The 27,595-nt window shown below is 38.7% G+C and overlaps 1 protein-coding gene across 27 annotated transcripts in view; it reads right to left on the bottom strand.

Annotated features, from left to right (window-relative positions):
- The window catches only part of DLG2 (discs large MAGUK scaffold protein 2), a 981,924-nt gene that overhangs the window by 475,682 nt on the left and 478,647 nt on the right, over positions 1–27,595 (bottom strand). Inside the window, exon 1 of one of the 27 annotated variants that reach the window (XM_038138090.1) lies at positions 3,453–3,596. The exons of 25 other annotated variants lie outside the window; for them this stretch is intronic. In XM_038138090.1, coding sequence (XP_037994018.1) covers positions 3,453–3,530 — 78 coding nt within the window. In that variant the 5' untranslated portion in view covers positions 3,531–3,596. Of the gene's footprint in view, positions 1–3,452; positions 3,597–27,595 lie in introns of those variants that run through there. One more of the 27 variants, XM_038138179.1, reaches the window with a different exon arrangement.

The raw sequence follows: 27,595 nt of genomic DNA, 5'->3' as shown, positions 1-27,595 counted from the left end.
TGAAGTTCTTAAGTTGTATCTGGGTGTTAAATAGTGCCTTTCCACTCACCTAAGCACAGACTCCAAGGAAATGCCGGGCTGGAGGGGAAGCAAGAACTGAAAAGGCAGGGCAGGAGCAGTAGTGCTGCACTCAACAGCAGGTACTGCTCAGGGAGATAAGAAAGCAAGCCCAGGAACTACCACAGAGTTTGCCCTCTTAGTAAAAGTAAACCCACCTCTTCCCTTTGATCTCCCAACTCTGCTGCTTGTGGATATCCTTTCCCTTTTCCCCAAGGCTCAAGATCAGTTCTCCAGCTCCTCCAAGTCCCCAGTCCTTGGCTGCAATGCTGCAGGTTGCAAAGTACCAACAACATGCAGATCCCACTCACTTAGAGGCAATTTTCATGCCAGCACTCCTGGAGCAGGGATTGCCATATCCCAGGTATGGGGAGATGAGCAGGAAGGTATGGTGAGATGGGAGGGATGGGGACAAGAGCTCCAGCTCTGGACAAGATGCAGAGCTCTGGAGGCCACTGTGGGCCAAGCTCACCCACATGGCCACAACCAAACACCCTCACACAGGAGCTTGTCATATCAATGCCACCTTACCTCTCCCCACCATGGTCACCACAGAGCCATTGAATGGTTTGGGTTTTAAGGCACCTTAAAGATCATCTAGTTCCAACATTCCTGATCTGGGCAGGGGCGCCTTCCTTCCCCTTGCCCTTGTGTGCACCCCCTGGCACAGAACTCTTCACACCTTAGAAACTCTGCTCCCCTAAACAGGCACCTGGGAGGAGATCCTGGTGGGATCCAAGGCAGATCAAAGTCCATGTTCTCTCTCTGCACAATTCAGGCCCAAAGTTTTGACATTTTATGAAGCTACCCTGCCAGATTGTGCATATGTGAATACACACAGCAACCCGTGTTGTAACCACCCCCATTTTCTTCCTTGTCCTACGAAAACAAATAGGCTCATACAAAATTTCTGTTTCTTGGAAATAGCTCTTAAAAAATTCTTGATTTGTACCCATGCAAAGAAGTAAAGTATGACATAAAAATCTGTTTTGGAGCCCCAGTCTTCTGATTTCTACTATCCAGATCTTTACTGAAAGTAAATGTTTTTGCACACATGTGCTATCAGAAAACACTGCTGCATGTTACTACCTCCAAAAGCAAATTAAGAAAACAATGTATCGTTCAGATCATGCACATGCAGAAAACCAGCTAATTATTCTTCTAGGGGAGAAAATAAAAAAGGTGAAACTGCTTAATATTTTGATTATTCAACCATTATACAAAAAAGGTCAAAACAAAATCAAGGCATGAAGTTAAATGGTATTTTGAATTTACTTTTTGATAGATCTATATTCTATCTGTGTTCTCCTGGTACTGAGATATTGCACTGAAGATGTCAGTGTTGATCAGCTTCCAATCATTAATGGCACTTATTGAAATAGCATCCTGCTAGGAATGGGATTTTCTGCATTTGCTAGAGTTTAATTTGCAGGGGAAAAAAAATAAAAATTATAAATGAGCCCTGACTACAGAATAAACATCCAAGAAAGAAATTTTATTTTTTGTGTAAGTCAATAAGTAAACATTTTACAAGGTGTTTATTGCATACTTACTGTCTTCTTGCAAAAAAAGAATCCCCATGCAAATATGCTAATAGCATGCTCAAGTATTATGAAAAAGCTTTTCCCTAAAAACTGTTAGGCATAGCTTGAAAGCTTAAATAGCATTGACCTAAGTTGTCTGTTATTTTGAAAGTCCTACAGGGATGAACAAGTAGCAATATAATAAATCTATGCAGAAATATTTAAAGTACTTAAAGAGGAAAAGAGACAAATTTTAAAAGCATTCTTTTAGTTGGTGTTACAGGACTCTGCAGAGAAGAAAGTATTTTCTCAGTGAATACTCTGGCATTGCTTTATGAAATTTTTCAAGGTTATTGAAATAATCTATGACTATATATGCTTTAAGCAGTGCATACCAAATCTGTTTTTAAAGCTGCTGAGTGAGCCCCACTGTGTCAGGAGTGGAATGTGTCCACTCATCCTGCCTCTGTCATCTTGGAGGAAGCCTGAGAGCAAATTTTCCTCTGGAGGGAGCCCCTCAGGACTAAGGAAGATCCAGGCTGCAACTTTTTTTCCTCCCATAGCAATATGCAGACAGGAGGAGAGTTCATGTGATGCTCTCTTTATGGAAATGTGATTGATGACAGAGAAAGTTTGACAGTCCCATGTATAGCTCTCTGCATTTCTATTTCCCCCTCATGTGTATGATGTGAAATATATAAATCAGCACCATTTAAGTAACTTCCCAATGACTTGCATATTTAAATTTCAAAATTTCCACACAGCACCTTTTCAACCATTGGGAATATTTTGCAGAAAAAGCAAACCTCTCCCCAACCTCTCCTCAACCACAAATATAATATATTTTTGCTAGTAATTTTCTCTAAGTGAAAGACTTTCCCAGTTACAAAGGAATTCAGGCAATGATAGTTGCTTAGTGGATTGGTGGCTGTGTTACATAGCATAAGACATATTAAAGACACAAAGCAGCCCATTTAGAAAGTATTTGACTACATCAAAGACAACAAGGAAAAGAGGAAGACATCCTTATCAGACTGATGAGGTAACTTTATAACATTGCATTGAAGTTTTTTCACCCCAATCAAAATCTGAGTTTATGAAAGAGGAATTGGTCCCATTTTGAAAATTTTTTGTCCGGCATTGTAGAAAAAAATTGGACTGCAGGTCCACTAGCTAAATGTTTTCTATGCTTAAAACAAAACATGATTCCCTCGATATCCCCTAATTATCATAACTGCCAATTCTAAAACTGTTTAAGTTTTGCTCAGGGAGAAAGAGGTCAGAAGACTCTTACGTACAAGGGCTTCCAGAAAACAGCCAGTTAAATACAGTTCAATTTTATGAGAGAAAAATACTGAAATATAGTACTGACCATTTTGACATACCTATACCTTTTTTAAATAAAAGGTATCCACGCTGCAGCACAGTTTCAACAAGTACCATGAAACAAAATTCTCAAACATTATAAATGCTTAACATGTTATTCCATCCTCATTAGTACCACACTAATGAGAAAAAAATATATACAAGCAGCAAATAATCAATGGCTGTTTAAGATCCGAATATGGTACGAGGAAAAATAATGCAGCACAGCAACAAGTTCACCGGAGTGCTCCCTTAACACAGACATACCAGAAGTAGAGCTGTTTATCTTGGGGAGAAAAACAATCAAAAGAGGACATACAGACTTTTGAAAGGTTCTTCTCCCTCGTATTTAATAATATGCAAAATACTGAAGGATTCTCGCATGAAATCAGGAATAGCAAAAGGTCGTTTTTCATGGTATTTTAAAAAGCTAAGCAGACACAAAACAGGATGCCAGCAGGCAGCTTGCATGAAACATAAGGCTTTATATTCCCACTAGGAACGTACCTTCTCTGCTTTTGCTTTCCTGGCGTTATGCACAAACCTGCGTCCCAGCTTCTTGGCATACCAGATAGAGGCAAACATTGTAGTGATGAAGATTTCAGTCTGAATATGCAGCACACACGCAAAAAAAAAAAAAAAAAAAACAAAACCAACCACAACTTCCCCCTCAACTGAGATACAGATCTAATGCTGGTTGAGGTCTTAACTATGCTGTTGCTTTGTCAAGTCCTCTCATGCTGCCTTCTGAAAAAAAAAAAAAAAACAACCAAAAAACAAACCACCCAGTGTGGCCAGTCTGCAGGTGTATTTACATACTGCCAGCAGGAAGTCCAGGGTGAGGCATCTTTGTATCCAGCTCACATCCAGTCTGCTAAGTGCCTGTCTGCAGTTCTTTAGCACTGTCACCACAAACTACATATGTGTCAGTATGAAAGGAAGCTGCAGTAAACTACTGTAGCAGACAGCTCACCTCCTCTTCTCCTGTTCTGAAATTTAACTCCTTGGTTCTCTTCGATTTGCCAGCATGCAACAGAAGCAGCAGCAGCAGCAGCTCGAAAATGAGATACACAGCACTGCAGGAAAGCAAAGGGGTACAAAAGTGCCAAAAATAGAAATGTGTATTAACTGTTGAGGTGAAAGAACAGGTGTTTCATGTGTTTCAGGGAAATTAGGATATGAAAGAAAAATTGATTTTACTTTGTTCTTGCGGTCTGGGGTCTATTCAGAGATATTTTTGCTACCTAGTTTCAGTTCACAACACACAGGCATCAGAGCTGCTCAGTTCACTTGCTGATGTCACACATGCTCTGCTGAAGGATTTAAGACTCAGTCAAGGGCTTCTGTTTTTCTTTGATAATGCCTTCACGAAACAGAAACCTGCTAGATTTTTTTCCAAATTCCAAACTTCTGCCCTACCTAAGCAGGCTTTTCCCTCTTGCTTTAATTGCATGCTATTCTGCATTAGGAGTTGTGAAGTGCCTTTGAACATCTATTTTTGCAGCAAAACAGCAATGCACTATTTTCCTTTTGTCACACACTTCAGCTTTAACCCCTGCATCTCTGTTCTGTTATAATGGCTAAACAATAAGCAGAAACACACTCTTCTGGCTCCAGACATATGACAAATGAGATGTTCCTCCCAGTCAGATGCAGTATCAAGGCTGTAAATTACAAGGTTTACAGTTATGTGTTGTATTTGATAGCACTTAGAAGACAAGTCCTGCCCAATGCCCTCCCATCTACAAGTGTGGAGATACCAACATCAGAAGAACCACTGCTGTCCTGCCTGCAGCATTGGATTTGGAATGCACACATGCAGGAATAATTTCTACTCTGCTATTCCGTGGTAAAGAGCAACCCAAAATTAATTGATTCATGGCAAAGGAAACAAAGGCAGAGCAATTTAGTATAGGGCTCTTGGGATCAAGGAAACACCTTTTCTGCCCCAGGATTTTCAGAGAATGGCTGAAACTATTTTCTCCACAGTACATGAAATCAAAAGGGAAAATATTCCTCTCCCACTTATAACTTAGATTGAACATCGAAGTTACTGTACCTGGATGGCACTGCTCAAGCTTTGAGCCTGAAGGCACATACTCCTCAATTCTGTTAAGATTATAGGGAGTTCAAAGAATTCCTCAACACTTTTTAAAATGTGAAGTTGGTTAACTAAATTGAAATTCTTAGATAGTGAGGGCTTTTTTCAAGGTAACTCCAAGGTGTATGATTGATTCTTGCTCTACATCTAAAACCTTCTGACAAAATACTTGGTAACTGGTGGTATTTCTGGGAAGGGAATAGTTCCTAAGTATGTCCAATTCAAATATTTAATTAATCCTGGCAGACAGAAAGTTTTAAGACCACAAGATAGACTAAATTCATGTCTCATTTAGAATATGATTACTACAGAAGAGCTGTCTTTCCATAACACCACTTTAGCTCTCAGAAATCTAGGCTGATAGTAAGATGGACTCTCCAAGGTGAGAAAACCTTTACTGTGCCATATGGCAGACTCTCACCATTCTCTCTATTTGTGGGATGACGTTGTCCAAAAACAGAGACAAAGGTAGACAAGATAAGGAAGAAAGATGGCCTGAAATATTCAGGAAGAAGTCAGAGACCTTGTTTTTAGCTGCAATACCATTGTAAGGAAACAATGATAGGGGAAAAAAAAAAAAAAGTGCAGAAAAGGAGAAGCAACATCATTACATAGCTTAACCAACACTAGAAATGTTAAAGGAACAGGAAAAAAATCTTACATAGTATATGCATAAACAGTAGAACACTTCTCCCACTCTGCTCCCATGCTTTTATGAAGAGAATAAGCATAATTTGAAATCATTGCACTACACCAAAAAAGGGTACATTCCCCCAAACAACTACTTATATAGTCTTATGTTTATTCAGAAGCTTAGAAAATAGAAGGAAATAGTCATTAAACAATAAAACTTCATTTTTATGACTTTTATCATCAAAATTAGCAGCTTTACTGAACTATTTATTCAGGAAAATTAGGGATTAATAAAAAGCCCCAATTCATCCCACTTAAGGAAAAAAAAAATAGAATACATTGTTCATTTAAGAAATAATGACAAAGCATTAGGGAGGTAATTTTCTCCACCCACTGAAAATGTTAGATCAGGAAGAATAAATCTTGCCAAATACCTAATCCTGATTCTAATCAGAAATACAGTTTAACTGTTTGCATGCATTTGCCGATCTATCCAAACCCTCAAATACAGCAATGGCCAGACTGCAAGCCATTTCCTTACAGCTCCATCAGGCAGCAGTCTGCCATACATTGCCAATAGCAGGTTTATTAGGGCTCTACTGGTACCAAGGGAGTTTATGATTATGAATATTTTACTGTAACCATAACGAAGGCTGCATTTTACAGAAGTGCTACAAGCTGAGCTGCTCTAGAAGAATTGGAACTCCCAGCTGCTGTCTCCTCACAGGAGTAATACATACTTTAGCTTGCTCACTGAAGTGCTACATTACAAGGACAGAGAGATGCATGCCATTGAGCAGCAATATTATCACAGACAGGAGATAATCAGTTAGAGCAGATTTTACAAGGAGCTTCTTGCTGCAAATGAGCGGGTGGTTTTTGGTAAACCAAAACACATTCCAAGCCATACATTAAATGTCAGTCTTCTGCCTCTATGAGAAGAATTGGTCTTACCACAAGTGGGCACATGGCTGTAAGCACAGAGCAGTTAGGCTGTTGAATTGTATTGTTTTTATGACATGGCTCCCCAACATCGCAAGCAACGGCACTTGATGCTGGGTACCCAAACAGATGGTAGTATCAAACACCTTGCCAACAGTTTGTATGCTCTGAGTATCACCAGTACTTCTGACAGTTTGCCTCCTTTTTCAATTTTAACAGTGCTGCTTTACTTAAGCAGCACTTGGGAAGAAGGCTGGCTTTGCTTTAGACAGAGCATTAATTTTCCCTTGTTAAGGGATAACTTCTCACAGCACACACGTGGGGTGTCAACCTCCCCCTCACACACCTGTGGTGAAGATAGATGTTAGCTGTGGATTCTGGTTCTTTCCAACCTCTATCTGAGTATATACACACAGTAGTCATAAAACGTGATGACAGGGCCATTTAAAATACAAATACAGTTCAGTCATAAATAATGCCTTCCATGTAAGCATGGGAAGACGGATGAAAAGATTAATATTCAGGGTTTGCAGAACTGTTTCCAGGGAAAAGGGCAGGAGATGGAACAAGTTAAAAATGAAATACTTAAGATATGAAACAATCACTTTACTTCAAGGTTTATTTGTTAACATTCCACAGCTGGGGGTACAGGAGCAGAGCTGCAGCTGAGAATCTAAGGTACCTAGTTTTGTTTTTATTAGCACAAGGCAACAACAGATATTGATTTGGCTGACTGTACAAGCAGCCATTTCCCATCCCCAGCACAACTAATTATCTTACACAGCTACACGATGCCAAGACACTCTTTAATGACCAGAATATGAGGAAAGATAGGAATCTAAATGTCTGCTATTCAGTCCAGAAGATATAAATTGTAGGCACTCAGACCTCACTATTCTTTAAGTAGATGGAAGACCCAAGGTTTTGTAAGGACCTGATTTTTCATTCTTGCCTCTAAACAATGGGAAATGGACTAATGTTCTTCCTCCTAATGCAACAAAGAATATTTTTATAGGAAACCCATGGGCACTCTCACAGAAGTAAGAGTCAGCACCACCAGAACACATTAAGACTTCTATTTTGGCCAGGGCAGAACACAGTCTGTGACAGATTGAAGGATTATCACAGAATAGAATCACAGAATCACTGAGGTTGGAAAGATTATTGAGTTCAACCATGTCCATAAGGACCACATCTTCACATGTTGTAAATGCCTCAGGAACAGTGACTCAACCACTTCCCTGGACAGCCTGTTCTGATGCTTGGCAAGGCTTTCCATGAGGAATTTTTTCCTAGTATTTGACTAAATTTCCCCTGATGAAACTTGAGGTAATTTTCTCTTATCCTATTGCTTGTTACCTGAGAGAAGAGACCAACCAGCACCTCACTGCAGCCTCCTTTCAAGTATTTATAGAGAGGAATAAGGTCCCCCTGATCCTCCTTTTCTCCAGGATAAACACCCCCAGCTCCCTCAGCCAATCCTCCTCAGACTTGTGCTCCAGACCCTTCCCCACCTCTGTTGCCCTTCTGTGGACACACTCCAGCACCTCAATGTCTTCTTGTAGTGAGGGACACAAAACTGAACACTGAACACAGGTGCAGTCCCACCACTGCAGAGTATGTAAATTTCTAGTTATGATATTTTCAACCAGTTATGATGTTTCATAACATTTTTTTCCTACAATAAAAATCTTAAAACTCTACCTCTTGGTCCTGAGTTGTAAAAGCTAAATGCTTCCTGGGAACATCTAAGTCAATGGCAAGAATATAGTGCAATGATTCCAGAACAGTCACTTATCCTGACAAAGAAATGTTGCACAGAAGGGAACAGGGAAAAAAAAAAAAAAAAAAGAAGCACAAGATGAAGGAAGAGATGGGATAAAAATGGGGAAAAAAAAAGTGCAAATGAAGTGCTGCATATTAAGGATGACAGAGGCTCATACTCTTCTCTTCCAATTTAAATTTTTCTACGCCCTTAATATTTCTTGTGCCAAATCATTTCTCTTTAGAAATTATGCTTTCAGAAACCCAGATGTGACATTACAAGTTTGCCCCAGGTCTAATTTCCTCTTAAAACAGAAGATACTGCATGCAGACATCTCCTCTGTCCTTTCCTGATGCATAGCAGAGCTGTCTCCCAGCAGAGGGCATGAAGAATTTCATACACAATGTCACAAGACTTCAGAGCAGTAAAACCATAAAATGCAAGCATTTTTGTTCTCTGGACCTCCTTCAAGTGTGAGGCGCCACATATTTTGTGCCTGCACTCTGCCATGCAATTATCACTGCTATTATTCTGCTCTTCTATTATTTGATGGGGTAGATAGCACTCAACCTGCTACCTGTGGTGCAACAGGTCAAGAGAAGAGAGGATGAGATGGTCTGCTACAAAATTACTCTATTTAAGTGTTAAAGAATGGGAAATGGAAATAAAGTAAGTGCTGTGATAGACACTGAGACTCAGCACATCCCTGAGAATGCATTCTAGCACTTTACAGCATAATGGTGTAACAGACTAAGTTTTAAATCTAGGCAGTTCTTTTTCCTCTTCTATTTGTTAAGTCTTAGAATAGAGAAAAACATAATTGCAGCACTTAATTTTGATTTTAAAAATTGATTTTCAGCTCTAGTTTCTGCTGGTGCATAGGAAACTCCAGTGAGTCACAGAAGTAATACAACAACCCTTAGCAGCCTTAAAAAAATAACTAAAAATCCGAAAAATGACAGTTTATGCCCTATTTGTCCCTGGTTCAGCACAAATTGCTTTCAGCCTCACTTTTCTAATAGAAATTTTTAAATTTCTTCCTGCTGTGTTAAGAAATCACAATCAAAATGGTGTATCAAATCCTCTGATGTGCCATTACGCTGCTCAGACTTGTATCAAATCAAAGCACTGTGTATGTAGCACAGTTATACATTTGCATGGCAAGTACTCCTACGGGAAATAATATAAACTACAAAATTTATCCTTGGGGAGAGAAAAAAAGGAGGAACCACAGACTGCCAGCAGTGCTTATGTGTGTCACCAGTGCATCTTGCAAGGCACTTGCCAAATATAATCCTCAGCAAAACTGAATTCAGTGTGGAAACACTTATATTGCAGCTCTGTGTGTGTGCCTCCCACCCTGCAGCATGTAAGTACATTTGTTTTCTTGCTATTTATACATAACCCTGTGTGATGGTGGACTCATCTCTGTTTTGGGTGGGGACAAATAAAGGCACAAAGTGACTTGGTAACCAAAATACAGGAAATTGGAAAATCTGCACACTGACTGAAGCCCAAAATCTCTGACCCAGGGTGTGACCCTGGCTTGCTACGGCCAAAGCCAGGCAGATGTGACATGCACTCTCACTCAGTCCTGTGCCAGCCACAGCTCTCCTGTCCAGATCCAGTGAGAAGCAGGAGGGCTGGAAATGTCCATACAGCCACCCACAAGGGGCACTGAAACACATAATTTCCATATGATTTCTTTATTAGGAATAGCAAGTCAGACAGCCTATAAAGAGTTGTTCATCTCACTGCTAGTCACCAAAGAACCCCAAAAAAGCAGCTGCAGGAACAAGCATGGGAATATATATCATCCCACCTTAAACATTATTTTATTCCTGGCTGATGACAAGCTGTCTTTCCTTTCAAAGGCATCCTTAAATCTCACTTTTGCTTTATCAGCCCCAAGTGCAAAATTAAAAAGTCAGTTTAAGCAGAAACACTGCAAGTTATAGGCACCAAACCAGAGAATCACACTGACTGCTTTGACCCAGCATTATTTAAAGGTTCAAGGTGAATGTATCTAGCCCTTGCCATTGTCCAAGCTCTTCAGAAAACCCTCATGCACACGAAGCCAGGTTGCACTGAATTATGAAGCATTAAGGAATCACAAGTGAAGAGATCTAACAGGATAGCTACAATCATGCCAGCATCTCCCTGCAGGCAGCCACACGTGTACCTGTGTGGGTTGAACCCACTCAGCAGCACATTCCTGAGCAGCAGCAGAGTCCATGCAGCCCATGCACACCATTCCCTGTCATCTCTCAGGCTGGGTTGCCTTCAGTCCCTCTCCCAGCCTCTGCCAAAGCAGTAGCTCCCCACTCCCGGCTGGAACCATTTCCAGCCACATTCTGCTATTGACTGTATCATGTTCCAGCTGAGCAGCCCCTCCCCTCCACGGCCTCCTGACTGGCTTTTTAATGCTTCTTAGAGAGGAACCCACACGTGGACAACAGACAATTGCAACAGACAATGGCTTCGGCCAGTTTCCATTTCAGTTCTTGCTCTTTATCCCTGTCCTCAGCTTTTCTAAGCTGCCATCCTCACAGCTCCTGGGAAAAGGTCCTACAGTTCAACAGTATCACTTGGGAAGTTAAATCACTTCTGAGGCAAGTTTTTAAGAATAATGCTGAACATTTTAGATGCTGCACACAGGTTTAGAAAAGCAATGCTTTCCTGCTAAAATGCAAAAGAGAAGAAATATGAAGGAAAAGGGTGTGCTTAATTCCTACAAATATAAGATATTCTACTACTAGGTATGAGGGATAGATAACAAGTCTTTTTCCAGGACTGTCTGCAATTCTTGCTTCCTAGAGTCAGAGACAAGGAAGACATCTTGTTTTTTGGAACTGACTCACCACATTTCTGTTGCCCAAGCAAAGCAAAGAGAGGAGAGTCCAAACCACAGCAGACCAAGAACCAGGTTTTCTCCCTTAGTTCGGCTAAAATTCTTCTGCATGGAATTATTTACTCAGTGAGCCAGCTGCTCACTCTTAAAATGAAAAGAATAATGCTCTACCACACTGGAACAGACTAAAGATAGAAGTTTTAACAAATGTGAACTATTGTGAGAGAAGATATTGTAGAAAGAAGAACATCTACCCCCTCACTGGTTGATACAGAGTCATGCAGAATTCTACTGAAAGGTCTGTGACAGTCCACATCAAACCTGATTACAAAAATGCTACATTGAAATGTGAGACATGAAAAGGTCCATTTCAGCAATGACATAAAGGATTGTGTATATCCCTTTTGCTCAAAAGATAAAGGAACTCTAAGGAAATACAAAGTTAAGGACAAGGACTTATTCTTAAACCTACATGTTATTCAGAAGCAGAAAAAAAATATAGCAAACACTACAATCTAAAATAAAGAATTATCAGTCTAACCTGCTTCAGTTAATTAATTAATTCTATGTAAAAAAAAAAAGGATAAGAGAAAATTAGTCACATGACATTTTCTTAATCAATTCCTATTGAGTACAAAGCCCAGTTGATAGGACAATAGTGGTGGAGGGAAATTTTTTATTGCAGAGGATTTTGGCGCTGGAAAAACCAGGGGAAGAATTGAGGCTGCATACAGCTAGTGAGATATACTTCGACAAGAGATGGACTAGAGCTGATTTTAAAAAAATCAAAAAAAAAAGGTGATAGTTTTATAGGACAAGAATAAAAAATAGCATCGTCCCAAACACTTTGAAGTTTTTAAATTTAATCTGAATGTTTCAAGAAAACAGAAACTTTTTGAGATCTCTAACCAGCAGAAAATTGAGAAAGTGTTCCTTGAAAATGTCAAAATATTTATCTTTCATTTTCATCAAAAAATCAGAACATTTCAGCCTTCTCCAGGGCTGTCAATACTGCTGTCTAAATTACATTTACATTTAACTTTCCTTTGGGATTCCAGTCAACAGATATTTTTAAAATTTCTGTTCTGCACAACTCACTGAAAATACTTTTATTTGATTCATACATCCAGCAGCCTCAAAGATCTGCCAAATCAAAGATCAAAGATTCTTCCACACCTTTCTGCAAATTGAATTTTGCCAAGCTGCATACATTGCTTGTCTCCTCCCATGTCAGAAGGCACCACAAAGATGCTAGAATGAACTCATGTGAACTTACAGAAAAGATCATAAGGAGACAAAGGACCACAAAAGCAAGGAAGTCCATTTCTTATTGTTCAAGCATCCTAAAAAGCACCATATTTCATGCCTAGACCTCCCAGAAGTAAAACCAAAGCTGAATGAAGATCTGTTTCTCCACCACCCCCCACAGCTAAATGCAGAAAAGATTTCATATACACAGACTTGCACGACACATCTCTGCCATGTACACAGTGGTGCACCAGAACCACTGTGGTAGTGAAGTATCTCCAAGGACTCCAGTTATTTTTTCTGTGGCTCTAGGGGAACCAGATCTACATTGAACTGAACCAAAAGCCCTAAAATGCTTTCTGCTTCCAGACAAGAATAATGAGCAATGTGCCAAAATCCCATTCCCAGCATTGGAGAGGAGCTCTCACCTTAAGAGAAACAATCTGTTCTCTCCACTTTCTTCCCCTTTGCCATTCAAAGTCTTGAAAAGTTCAGTGAAGGAAAAAGTCATAAAAGGGCAAAGACTTCTGAGCAGTGCCTTATCCTAGTGGGCTCAGGCTCCCAGATACTGCTGGTTCTCCCAACCTACCAGTCTTGTCCTTAGAGACAGCAATCAGTCTGCATGATTGTGAGCACCAGCTCTGATCCAGAGCACATCTGTATCACACCAAGGCCCCCATGCAATGCATGCTGAGGGGAGTGCTCCCACCTGCCTGCCTACCTGGCACTAACCTGCCTAACCCTCCCACATTCATTTTACTCAGTTAAGCACATATGACTGCCAAAGCTAATATTTTGTTAAAGTGCCCTCTCTTCCTATTTTCACTACGTCTACTACGTCTACTTCCTACTTTCAAGCCTACCCTTTCAAGTACAAAATAGGTCTTTATGCTTTTTTAGTTCCTTCAAAATAATGGCGTAAGTACCAAGTACTTGCTGAGAAGGTTCTCTGCCCACAGTAATGTTGGAAGACAACAAAAAGATGGTAGATTGCAAATGCATTGAACAAATGTGTGGGTAATTTGATGTGATTTAAAGATGACATAAGCAGGCAGCACAATCTTTCAGTCTCAGATGGTCTCAGTCTGAAGAGGGCTAAAGGAATACACCTTTTGATTATCTCATCTATTATGAACAGTAGATCCTTGTTAAAGCTCAGGACAGAGCATGACAATACAAATTGAGTGCTACATGAATGTGTTACCTCAGTGTACTTCAGGACAACATCTCCACAGCAATACACAGCTATTCCTACCTATGGGATTGTTGCTGTCGAGGTGGTCGCGACACAAAGCAGAGACCACAAGCAGTCTCAGTTGGCAACTGTTTATTATCAAACATGGCTGACCTTTTATACACTCTCTGATTGTTTATGCTTCTTCTACCCTAACTATTGGACACACTAAATCAAAATAACACCACTGGTGAAAAGTTACTGTGACTTAACTAACTTTCTAAAAGTACTTCATCCAGCTGCGAAGTTCTTATCTTTCTTCTGTTCCTTACTTCTCTTGGTCTCCTTGGTTACAGCCTTGGAGAGAGCTCCTTATCAGCTTCTTCTTGCTTCTCAGCTTCTTCTCACTCCTTTAGCTAACAGGCCCGCTGTTAGCCCCATGCTTGTGGTCTCTCCTTTGTGTCGTGACCGCCTCGACAGCGACATGAGATTTCATCAGGCCATGTCTGTGGAAGAGCATGCTCATCCTCTGATTGCATGTGCAATGCACATCCCCAGCAATATACCATGGATAAATGTTAATAGCTGTATTACATGTTAAATCTCACACCTGTTTGCCCATGCAAAGAGATACAGAACACCAGGCAGTCCTTTAGAAGTCCCACTTCAGCTGTTTCTAGGACAGGGCACACAGCCTAGGATTCAGCCTCCGCAGCTGTACATTTAGGAATGTGCAATGTGCTTTGCTGAGAGAGATCTGCATTTTTAGTTACACAAGCACGGAACATGGCACAGTGGCAAGACAAGCTACATTACAAATGCAAATTCAAGGATTGGAAAAGAAAAAAAAAAAGAAGTCAATTTCAAGCAATGCTTGAAACATATGTAAACAAAGTCACTTAAGTGAAACTGGCCCAAAATTACAAAAAGGTATTTACCTTTTGGAAGCTCAAGATAAAAATACTGTTTACAAACTACTCACAGAGTTCTGGCCTTCAGAAAGCAAGGTAATTTCCTCCAATGATTTTCTATGCATAGTGTGAGAGAGGCAGTTAAAGCTGATATAATATAATCTGAGCTACATTTAAACATCTGGTCCATCTGCTTTATATGCATTGATAGGCTCTAGTCTAGAGCAATCAATACAGTGTTAAAATGTTATTGAATATAATTTTTAATAGCTGTTTAACTTATGTATTCTTCTTGGGCAGGCTTTAAAATCAGGATTGTAAGTAAAATATGACTCTAAACCACTGTCATATTATATAACATTATTTTATATTAGGCATATTCCTAAAGTAGATTTAGCTTCTGTAAAATTTGTAGTTGATTGATACTATGACCCAAATTTTCCCAGTAATAATTTAGAGAAATAGATAGATATGTACATAGGATAGATAAATTTCTACTTAGGAGAGTCTGAAGGACGTTTCACTTCAAACACACCAAACCCTGTAATTCCTGAGTTAAACTCTCTTATCCCACTGATTTAAATGGGAGTTTTGCCAAATGAAAAACAATTTTTCAGTTGCCTATAGTAGACCCTCTTCTGCACTATGATAGAGCTCTTCTGCTTAAGAGTATTACAGAGTTTTTGAAACTATACAGGATTTTAAAAAAGATTAAATATTCACTTCAGACAAGGGCCCTGACTAGGTTTCCATGCTCCAAATAGAACTGAATACAAAACCTAAAGGTTTAGCCATTTAAAACACATCTAGCTATTGTCATAATCAGCAAATAACTTACAAATAATTCCACAGTTGGAAAGAAAGGTCAAACTATAGACTGCAAAAGTTGAGCACATTTGATTCATCCAACCTAACTCTAAAAAGCATGAAGACTAAGATATTACAGACAACTACAACTAGTAATATCTTTCAGCTATTTGGGCTTCTTAATGCATGTGAAAGTACTTTAGAAGTGTACCACAGGTCAATGGAAATAAATATCAACAACCATAAAAAGCCCAAATTAATTTATGGATAAATACTGATTCTGGAACTTTGAGGTATTTTATCCTACACATAGGGGAGAAGCTATGCAAGATCCAGCAATTTGTCCTTTGATGAGCCATGGGTATAGACCATGGCATTAAATAGTCTGAATGACACCATTTTTCCTACGATCACTCACATGTTTTGTAAGAATAAACAATTTCCCACTTCTGTGTTCGGATATACATTAGTATTATTTTTAAAAGCCAAATTTTAATTCTCACATGTGGCAGGACATTTCTGGAGAGAAAACAGAGAATATGGATCACATTTTTAATGTGAACTGAAGCATTATACCTATAAGATTTAAAAAGCAAAAATGCAGTTTTGTGCATGATTCTAATTATACTGGAACTGAGCAGAGCTGCTCAGCTGTCTTGCTTAACAGCTGGTCCAAATCTCTTAGGAAGGAGCATATTTTTACACAACCTTTTATGAGGCCACACACTGAGAGCTATAGGAGTTTATTATTGAGGCAGACAGGTTGATTAATAAATATCAATTTTGCTTTGGGAATCAGAAATGTAAGTGGTTTGCCCATTAAAGAAGTCTAGGCAATTTATGGATTTATGATTATTTAGGTGAGTGATTTAGTGATTAAAATTTTGCATAAAATAAATAGCCTCATGTATATCTAGGCCAGAACTTTTATCAACTTTTCAAATGCTTGTATTTGGCAACATTCAGAAGTGAATACACCCATCCTCAGACAAAAAGATTTGAAGAAAATGAGGGTAAAATAGCTAGGCCAACATGTAACAGCAGTCTGTCTCCAAGACACATTTAAAGACAGTCTGGCAAGATAACTAGGGCAATAGGAGTGGAAAGAGAGAGGCCAAAGCCTGGGGTGTGTCAGATGTGCAGTTGTGAGTCACTTTATTTTCTAAGTTACTGCACAAGATGGAGGTCATGACCTCTCACACAGCATTGCTGAATAAAGCGATAGCAGTACAAGGTGTCACTCTGGAATATAACTGAATCATTTTAGAGAAGCTCCAAAATATTTGAATTTTCCAAGAGGCACACTTTTCTGGAGGCTGTTGGTTCTGTATTCTAGACACAGCAATAATGCTTTGTAGTCTTTGAGAATGATGCATAAACTGGATTTTCCAATTTGAATATGTTTTTTAGGAATTCTGTTTCTGGCATTCACTCAAAAAAGTCTTAACACTGAAAACCAAAGCATCTTCTGTGTACCCACAACGTGGGAGAAAAAAAAAATGGAGTCATAGAATGGCTTGGTTGGAAGGGACCTTACACATCATTTTGTTCCAACCCCCTGCAATGGGCAGGGATGCCTTCCACTAGACCAGGGTCCTCATCCAGCCTGGCCTTGAGCACAGTCTCAAGCTATAGTGACTTTGCTTTCTTCTCCACCTCTTCAATTAATATTATAGATTGTTACTAATTTTTTACTATTTTTAATGCCCAACATTAAACTGCTGATCAGCCTGAGCTAACAGCTCCTGGCAGTGCTATAATAGGGACAATTGTCCCCAGTCACCCACCTTCAATTGCTGTGTTTTTTCCTCTTCCTTAGTGCCGTGTCTTTAGGCTCATGGGTAGCACACAACATGGAGTTTTCTACACAGATAGGTTGAGGTGTATTAATTCTCTGTCAAATTCCACGAAAAAAGCCCCTTACTACAGATGTACATAGAACAGGCTCTCTTGTCTGATTGCCTATCTAAATTGGCCAGTGTCCCTCTTTCATTTCTTTTCTTATTTATTTTATTTTTCATTCATAATGTCTTTCTGCTTGATAAAAACTGGACACAGTGTCATTCCTTTCAAACTGGTCCCATAAAGCACAGAAGCACTGGATGGTTGGGGTTGGAAGGGACCTCTAGCTCCAATGCACCTGCTAAATTGTCTCACCTAAAGCAGGGTAAATAGGATCATGTCCAGAATGATTTTGAGTATTTCCAGGGAAGGAAACTCCAACTGCATAGTTTTCTGTGCAGCCTCTTCCAGTGCTTTGTCACCATCAAAGTAAAAAAGTTTTTGTTTGTATTCAGATGGAACTTCCTGCGTTTCAGTTTATGTCTGTTGCTGGGCACCACTGAAAATAGCTCAGCCCCATCCTCTTGACACCTGCCCTTGACATATTTATGTGTATTGATGAGATCAATTCTTAATCATCTCCTCTCCAGGCTAAACAAGCCCAGCTCCCTCAGCTTTTCCTGACAGGAGAGATACTCCAGTCCCCTTGTCATCTCCATAGCCCTTAGCTGCATTTTGCCTTGTCCTGGGGAGCCCAGAACTGGACACAGCACTCCAGGTGTGGCCTCACCAGGACTGAGTAGAGATGCAGGATCACTTCATGTGACCTGCTGGCAATGCTCTTCCCCATGCACCCCAGGACACTACTGTCCTTCTTGACCCCTAGGGCACACTGCTGGCTTCTGGACAGATTGTTGTCCCCAGGTCTTTCTCTGCAGAGCAGCTTTCCAGCTGATAACCTGGACTGTTCCATGATGTTATTCCTCCCCAAGAGCAGCTCTGCACTCGCCTTTGTTGAACTTCATTGGATTCCTCTCCTCCTAACACCTCATTACCTCTATTTTTTGACTCACTCAAGGAAAGACCCCTCACAAGAGCTGAAGAAGGTTATCTGGCTTTTTTTTTTTTTTCCTAAATTCTTTTGCCTGTACTTCCACCCTGTAAGACTTAAGCAATAATATTTTGTAAAGTAAAAATTAGGCAACTTTTTGAAGTGCAACAAAACATCTACCAACTAAGTTGTTAAAGAAAAAAAAGGTCAATACCATATTCATAATTCATTAAAGATCTGTCACTCTTCAAGCCCTTTTTAAGTATCTCATTCTACCTCAGAGATTTTCAGTTCATGACAGAATGTTTTATGTCTATGACTCAGGAATCACAGAGTCTATCTTCAAAATTTCTTCACCACGACACAAAGAAATAATCCAAAAAGAAGAGATGAGGGGACATTCCTTTGCTTTGATAGTATCTTTCATTTACTGACTGCATAGAGTATTTTCCTTGTCTCCCCTCAAAAGGAAATGATAGGAATATAGCAGAAGATGTGGGAAGAAACTCTAAACCAGCCAGGAAAAAAAAAAATTACACACTTCCTAAAGAAATATTAACTTTTTAAAATGTTCTGATTATAGAGTTTTTTTCAGTAATATGCCTGATGAGCTGCTGAATTCCATAGACACAGACAGAGACATAGATCCAGCACAGTGTAGGAAAAGAAGTTAGTTTGACCAGTTTGGCATCACTTCCAAACTAAGTAATGCCAGTTTAGTGTGTTATACAGGCCTTGCCACAGGCAGAATTCTGGATCACTCCCTTCTGTAAAACATCATAATTATTTGGGAAGGTCAGTACCTCCAGCAGTGCTGTTCAAGCGCTATGGCAGAGCTGACACTCATGGATGGTACTGGGAAAATTGCCATGATGAAAGAGCTGCTACTTTTTTTCTGTTGAGTGTTTTGTTTTCAAAAGGAGAAGCCAGAATAGCTCCTATTTGGTTCAAATTAGTCTGTGCCTGGGCGTCTTCACAGCTATTCAAAACATCTCAGCCTTATATAGTATAGACGGAGATTTTAAGCTATAGCTGCAAAATAATTTTCAGAAATGTTTGCAAAGCCATTAGCTGTGATAAATTGCACAATTTACTCCTAGACCAAGATTCTTTCAGGTGCTTTTTCTCCCCGGATAATCAAATTGTGTTTTGCTTCAAAGCAGTTCAACTCCTTCCAGATGCTGCACCCTGCAGAACGTCCTTCCTAATTGCCAGATTGGGACCTGATGTGGACTGCATCATCCCTAAAAATTCATCACTGCCTGCAAGCGTCACTTCAAGCCCTCTCTCCTGCCAGTGCAGAGTTCCTGGGATTCCTGAAAGTGTTTTGTCACTGCTCGCAGGTTCTTGGGCTAACCATGACAAAACAGCAACACATCATGCTTATTTTTTTCTACTATCATTGGACCTGTGATATCAAATTTGGACTGAGATAGCTCACTTTTAGTCCAAAAATCAGGTAAATCACACCATGAAATAGCATTTGTAAGCATCCTACACTGCTGAGCAGAAAATGCTCTCTTGTGGTTTTTTTCATGAGTTGACAGTCAGGAATATGTAATTATATCCCTTCTATGCAAGTAATGATGACAGTTAAAAGTAACACTCAGAACATTTGATTTACTACTGGTGACATTTAAAGACATCTTAGTATATTTTGCTTGGCTCTTACTTCCAAAAGTTCTTTTTCTAAAACAACGAGTTGAAAACATCTGGTGTTCCCCAGTCACAGATGATCAGCTGACTTAAGAGAAGCATAAGATCATTCCATTGCACTTTAAATATACGCAAATATGTTTTTAAAAATCAATGTATGCATTCATGCTCTGTGGCTGTGCACTCTTGGGAATTCTGCTGGACTTTTCAGTAGCTATTGAAGAAAAAATCCTTGTCTTACATAGGACCATCAGCACAAACCTCCCTTATTGCTTAACAGTCTTACTTTTAAGTAAGACTGCTTACTGCTAAGCAAATCTTGCCCCCAGCTTTTTTTTCAGACAGTATATTTAATTTCTTCACCAGAATCTCTGGCTGCAAGTGTAATCACATATTTGAAGATGATAATTGACAATACCCAGGGTAGCCTTATTTAAAGTTTGTGCTTAGTCACAATATTTAGGAATTGAAGTTGTACAGAAACCTGGTGGTTTTCACATTCACCATCCTTCCTGTCCATACAGTTCGAGGAGATTTAAAAGAGTGGCACCTTATTACATGTTTTCCACCGGGGAGAGATAACCCTTGTAAAGATTAATGTGCTGCCAGACTACTCTACCATCACCAAATGTATCACTTTAAAATTTCATAAGACTATTTTTTTCCCTGCTAAGCTGAATAATGCCCGCAGAGCTTTCTCTTGCAAGCTGCAAGGAAGGCATTGTAAAACATGCCAATACCAAATATATTTTCAATATTAGCATTCATTTCACACATGCACTCTGAATAAGTACAGTTGATGCAGAATCAAGACTTCAGACTAAATTTTTCTGCTATCTTAAGACATCATGATGTTATATATTACCTCAAAGGATATATTCAAGATATCTTAGTGAAGGCTATTAGCATTGATTTATGTTATTTTAATGCCTTACATTTTTCAATAAAAGTACCTAAAAAAGGCAATAGAATAGCCACTGTGCTTTATTAGCTCACACCCTGATTTTAGGACTTCAATGAAAACTTGATCTCAAATATGCAAAATACAGGAATTTATTACAAATTAATGCACAATAAAAATTACGTGTTAACTACAGAAATCAAAAAGAAGTTTGACAGGAAAAAATGTGTCAATCTGATCCCAATTCTGTGAAGGGAACTGAAAGCAAGCCTCCAAATCCAAACATTTTTCTCTGACACAGTAATCTCAATGAAAGTGTTTCTGAGTCTTTAATTTATATCTTAAAACCTGTAGCTAGACAGGATATAGAAAATGGAGAAAATTTACTGAACTAATCTTTAAGGTCAGCCTAGATAAAAACTAAAACTATTTCCTCATTTACCTCCCTGCTTTGGAGATCAAAATCACGCTTCTGGCTTGCTGATACAATTATTTGCTTGTCTGCCTGCCAGGCAGCATGGTACATATCCATCTTCAGTACATGTTACATGCCAGCAAGTGCTCTGCTTGGGGTAGGCAGTTGGAAAGCAATCTGTTAAAGTCCACAGCATGACTCAAACCCATTCTCCTCTCCTCCTAACACTTTCTCATTGAGAGCTGTCTTAAAGAGCAATCTCTCTCCATCAGCACATCTCCTTACTAGGGCCTGGCCAATGGATCTTACGGTGCAAGTTTTTAAATTATGGCTTCTTGGCTTAGAGGGCTTTTTGAGAGTTTGCAGAATAGCACATAAATGAAAAACTACTTGGTTCTACCTCAGCTAACCATGTATTTTGTTATAATTTGGATAACCGTCACCCAGCTACTTCTCTAGGGAAGCTGAAGAGCTGGGTATTTCATCAATCTGCTAAGATAACCCTCATTTAAATCCTCATGCACAGCAGAAAATATTTAATATTGCAATGCATCACAGGAAATATTTAATATTGCAATGCCTCCCTTACTGGTGTCAGTACACAAGGAATCTTTTGATTTTTTTTTTTTTTTCTTTTTTTTTTTTTTTTCTTTTTGAGATCTACATTTTTTGTCCAGAGAAGATGCAGATACCCCATCCCTGCAAGGTCAAGGCCAGCTTGGATGGAGCTCTGACCAACATGTGGAAGATGTCCCTGCCCATTGCAGGGGCTTGGAACTAAATGATGCTTAAGGTCCCTTCCCTTTGTAGATATGTTTCAAAAATATCTGCCTTGCAAGCTACCCAAAGTTCTGAACCAGGCTCTCTGACAATATGTGATTCCAATTGCTAGGACAGATGAGCTCCCACCAACATCTGTAATACAGCTCCTTTAGCACTCATCCATCATGTCAGAAATCCTGCTGTCCTATTAAAGTGTCTCTGATGTGTTGCAAACAGTTTAGTGTGGAACAAAAAGATCTATTATCCACAATACTGCTTATTAGTGATGGGACAGAATTGCTAAGGCATGACAGGGACTTAGGAAACTGGGTTGATCTGCTGGCTCAGCCATGAAATTGGGCAACTCTGAGCCGTTCTTTTCCCCACTCTGTGCCTTTGTTTAATCAAATCAGAAGACAATGCTAGTGCTGATCCCTACTGAGCCTTTAAAAGTGTGCACAATGAAATGCTTTATGGGTCAACAGACTTAAAGAAAGGTAAAACTTTATAGTAATAATTACATCTAAAACAGAGAATGCATAAATGCATAGTAATTTGTTTAAATGTCCAAGAATACATACAAAATTATTTCTAAACCCCCTCCCCCTTTTCCCTTTAGCCTTTCTTATTTTAGGATAAATAAACCAAGAGAGACACATTCATTCATCACAAAAATTTCCCTCTGGACTACTCCCAGTTGCTTAATTTTAAATTACTAATTGAAAATTAAGAAAGAAATGTAGAGCACAGATGAAGCTAGCATGAGTTTTACACTTGCGATTCCAGAATGAAGACTTTAAAACAAAATAATGTCATTTCAGAATGGTGCAGAACTCAGAAAAACTCTGTAAATAACACAGCAACAGAACAGATTTCTCACCAACACCAGCAGAAAACCTTAGCAAAGCCAGGTTCCATTGCAGCTACTGGGGATACTTCTGCACAAGATTCCTGTTCTGGGATTGCAAAACTCATCATCAACATTAAATAACATAAAAATAATGAGTTTCTCAAATTGCAAGGACATGTTGATTATAAAACTGATGCTGAAAAAGCCAGGAAGTACTTTCCAGAGAAAGAGGTAGCAGAACTTTTATTTTTACTGAAGCTCATTAATTAGCTTTTAATGATCAAAAAGTCCCTCTCATGCAGGCAAAACATATAAAAAGGTTATAGCATGAAAAAAAATAATTAAGAGGATTACTTTGCCCATGTGAAAGAACTATCTTCTTGTCACAAGCTTCTTTTTTATCTTACTATGATTTAATTCCTATATTTTATCCTTTTTTTTTTGTTTTGGTTTTTTTTTTTTTGTTTTTGTTTTTGTTTTTGTTTTTTCTCCCAGAGCTACACTTTTATGTCCTAAACTAGATTCAGAATTTGGAAGCTTCTAGGATCCTGCTTTAGGCCTACTCTGTAATTTAACATAATTTGTTATAACTGCTGGAATTATTAAAAAGGTTTCAAGGGATAATTTTATAGAATAAAATATAACTGCAGAGATTTCTTGCTGACGGAGGGCCTAAAGGAGTTCAGATTTGTCTTTATATTCAGCTGTCAAGCGTTGGTCGCTTATCTATACAATATATAAAATTTTATATCAACTTTCCTTTCTCTGATTACTATCATTTTTATCTATGAAATCCACCAGTATTCAGCACAATTGAGACATAACTGCAGAATAGCTGCTGAGTATCTTCCTGTAGATTTGCTAACATGTAGGATATGCACCACAACCGAGAACGTAATGGAAGAACAAACAGAGGATGAAAGGGTTGGCTTCTTCTGTTACCACACTAAATGGTCAACACTGGTTTTCTCTCCATGTCTGTAACACTGCAGGAGCATTCATGTTTCTCTTACCCTACATATTCCTGTTTGTTTATGTTGCTTAATTAACTCTTTCAAAAGAAGAAACTTCTTTCCTCTCATCTTCATTGTTTCTTCTTTGTCCACAAAGAATATCAGCTCTATAGACTTAGGAAAAAGAAGTGCCAACTGCTCAAGGAAAATGAAAGCAACAGAATACAAAATGTTGCCTAAAATGGATTCTAAATACCCTTGGGTGTTGTGGAATATATTTCATGGCTGAACACAGAGTCTGTACTTGCTGAGACTCAGAACAAAGCGAAGGAAGACAAGTAGAGAAGAAAATTTTTCATTAGGACAAGTGAAGATAGAAAGCAGTAATGTATTAATTTCTAGCTCCTTTTGTGCAAGGGGGAGGACAAAAGTCAAAAGTTGTGCAAGGAGTTACATCAACATGGTGTTTGGTGTTTATGTTCTTGACACCAAATTAGAATATCTGGATGACAAAGTCTTTGCTGAGAAAGACTGACAGATAATAAAATAGAAGCCTAGAATGATTTAGGTTGGAAAAGATCATCTGACTGCAACCCCGCTGCCATAGGCAGGGACACCTTCCACTGGACCAGATTGCTTAAAGGCCCATCCAGCCTGGCCTTGAAACTGCCAGGGATGGGACATCCACAACTTCTCTGGGCAGTCTGTGCCAGTGCCTCACCACCCACACAATAAAGAATTTCTGTTTCATAGCTAATCTAAACTTTCTTTCAGCTTAAAGATAGGCCTTTGTCCTATCACTCTATGCCTGTGTCAAAGATTGTTCTCTAGCTTTTTTGTAGGCTCCCTTCAGGTACTGAAAGGCCCCAGTAAGGTCACCCTGGAGACTTTTTTTCTCCAGGCTGAAAACCCCCAATTTTCTTATCCTTTCCAAATGAGACTTCCCTCAAGAGCATTGTGGGAAAAGTGCATCTACTCAAATCATCAGGGTCATCAGGGTGATAGAAAAACAGCTACAAGAGGTAAAAGACAGCACAGTTATAAGAAATCAGTAGCAGAAAGATCAGCATGGTCAAAAGAAGATGAATAAGCCCTGTTTACCCAAGAAATACAGAAAACATCCAAACTGGAGTGGGAAGAACAAAACAGAGAACCCTGGCCCTACTCTGCAGCCATAAACTGGACATCGGGTATTTTCAGCATTCAACAAACCAAAGTCCTTTAGGAGCACATTGCAGAATTAAATTCCTTCCCTACTTCTTAAATTATGTATAGGACCAATGCTAGCATAAATTCTGCACTGTATCAACTACAAGAAAAATAGCCTAGAGAATATTATTCTCAGATTATTCTTTGAGTAAGATAAAGTTTAGCCTGCACTTTGCTATGTAGCAAAATCCCAAGGCTTCATTATTCCTAGTTCACCAGCACAAATAATACATAGGAATAGGTAAATATTTCTCAAACAATATATTAGATTTATATTTAATTTCTAATAAATTACACAGAAAAGAAAGGAGAAAACACTGAGAATTCCCAAGTGTGTATTGAATCATTGGTCATTTCACCCTCAAAAGAATTTGAATTTCAACAAGAATTTTTAATTGAACCCCCTGGATTTTTAGCTTATGATTTAATCTACCAAGTCGCTATGGCAACCAACGATTATAGCTGCTAGGCATAATTCACAGAATTGTTAATCAATCCTAATCTGGATATGCTGCATCAGTAGTTCTTTCACAGGGGAAACAGACAAGGCTAAAAAAAATGTTTGGGTTTAATACTTAATTTACAACATGCAAGAACACTAGAATTGGGAATATGCTTTTCATAATATACACCCCTATTAGAAATACCATTTTTTAAACCCAGATGTTCCAATAGAGAGAAACCTTTCACTGAGGTTTGTATATCACCCAGCAGTGTGTGTCTCAGAGACATCTAATCAATGAGCTTTTTCATGTGCTCAACTCTCCCTCTGCTCTCAAAGGGGGAGAATGGATTTACCCAAATCGAAAGTTACAGTCGTTATTCTATTATGATTATGGTGGAGGATAACTTTTGTATGGTGCTGCTTTCAAATCTATGCACTATTTGTCTGGCCCCCTGTATAAAGGGCAACAGCCTGCCAGGGTGTGGTTAAAACTTTTTGCAGCTCTGCTCTTTATCCCATTTCCACCATGAGCATTAACCAACCACTTAAGATCTCTATGTTTGTTCCAGGCTCCTATTTCGTATTTTCCTATCCTCCAGCAGAGTGATGCAATTAGACTTAGCTACTACAGAAGAGTGTTATGAGATCAAATAACTTTGAAATTTATTTCCAAAATATTCTTAATTTCAAGTGTTGTGTTTAGCTAATGTATAGCACATTAATTTTAATCACCAACAGTAGTTAGCCAGGAAATTTAAATTCTGTTTTATGGTCCCATTAAATGTCCATAAATTTATGCATCTAGATATAGCTAACTTAGCATTTACGAGAGTGCTTCATTCTGGTTTAATCTAATTCACTTCTACAGTGAGCAACTAAACTCTTCTGAACATATTCTGCTAGAGTGTTATTCCTGGTGAATTTCTTGGAAAAGCTGTAGTTATAGTACACTAATGAGATATAATACACAACAAATCAATTTAGTTATTCAATATATTTATTGTTACTTGAACTGATACATCTAACATGGTGACTGTTCTTCACACGATTTTGCTCATTTAATCTAGAGCATCTTTTGTTGACTTTGATTTCCTCAATAAATTTAACCTAGAATACTCAATCCCCAAAAATAAAACAGGGACCAAAACCTATGGAAAAGTTACCACAAAAATCCATCATAGATGAAGGAGTCTAAGGACCAGTGTAAGTTTCAAACAAATCCCTGTGCAAGACCTTTGGGACGCTACTGGTTGAATAAGAAGGCTGCAGGTATGCAATCAAAGAAGGATATTCCTTGAAAGCTGATTCAGAGAGCAAACTATACAGTCTTTCACCACATCCTGGAATCTCAGTAATTTGTTGATGGCCACAACACAGCACAATATTCAAGGATATGACAGGTCCTTAACCTTTTTGATATTTAGTAATCAATTAATATTGTCTGTGGAAATAAGGGTGTGATCCTCCCTTGTTACCACCTGACACCAGAAGCTCTAATTCTACAGTGGCACACATGAGTGTAACTCACTGATGAGCCATGACCTCGTGATTCTACTGCATGAAATACAATTAAAGACAACATCCCAAAAGAAAGGAAAACTGTGACGCTGTGTTTCAGCTGGAAGTTTACAACTAACTTCCTTTTTGCATCATACTATTTAAGATGCTTTTTCAAAATTTACACTTTTTCCAATTTGAGTCTTGAAATCAAAACTGTACCAGATCTTAGAATCATTAAGATTGAAAAAAGACCTCTAAATTCAGTGAGGTCAACTATTGAGATAAAAGGTTTTGATGGAAAGAGTAAAGAAGGACCAAACTAAAACCAGTAGCATGAAATTGTTACAACAAAACTTTTTTATTCTGTCTGGTTTTCTCATTTGTTTGCCTCATCTCTTCTTTAATTTTCACAATTTATTCATCCTCCCCCTGATGTTTGTTATAAATTCCTCATTTGTTCCAGGTTCTCTTTATTATATCTACTGTGAATTCATTTTTAATAGATTTCTCCCCACTCTGCATCTTGTGTTACCCATTACCTGTGTTACCCATCTACTGTGATAAAGTATGTTTTTTAAACATCTCTCTGAAGAAACTTGACTGTTTGAGCTAAAAGAAGCACATGCTTAATTGTCATGAGGAGAAAAATTGATTCTTTTAAAAGGCTGCAGCTAAGAAACATGTATAGCCCCAG

This window comes from Motacilla alba, chromosome 1 (genome assembly GCF_015832195.1).
Source record: "Motacilla alba alba isolate MOTALB_02 chromosome 1, Motacilla_alba_V1.0_pri, whole genome shotgun sequence".
NCBI lineage: Eukaryota > Metazoa > Chordata > Aves > Passeriformes > Motacillidae > Motacilla > Motacilla alba.
The sequence above is the reverse complement of the archived record's forward strand: the minus strand, read 5'-3'. Positions and strand labels throughout refer to the sequence as shown.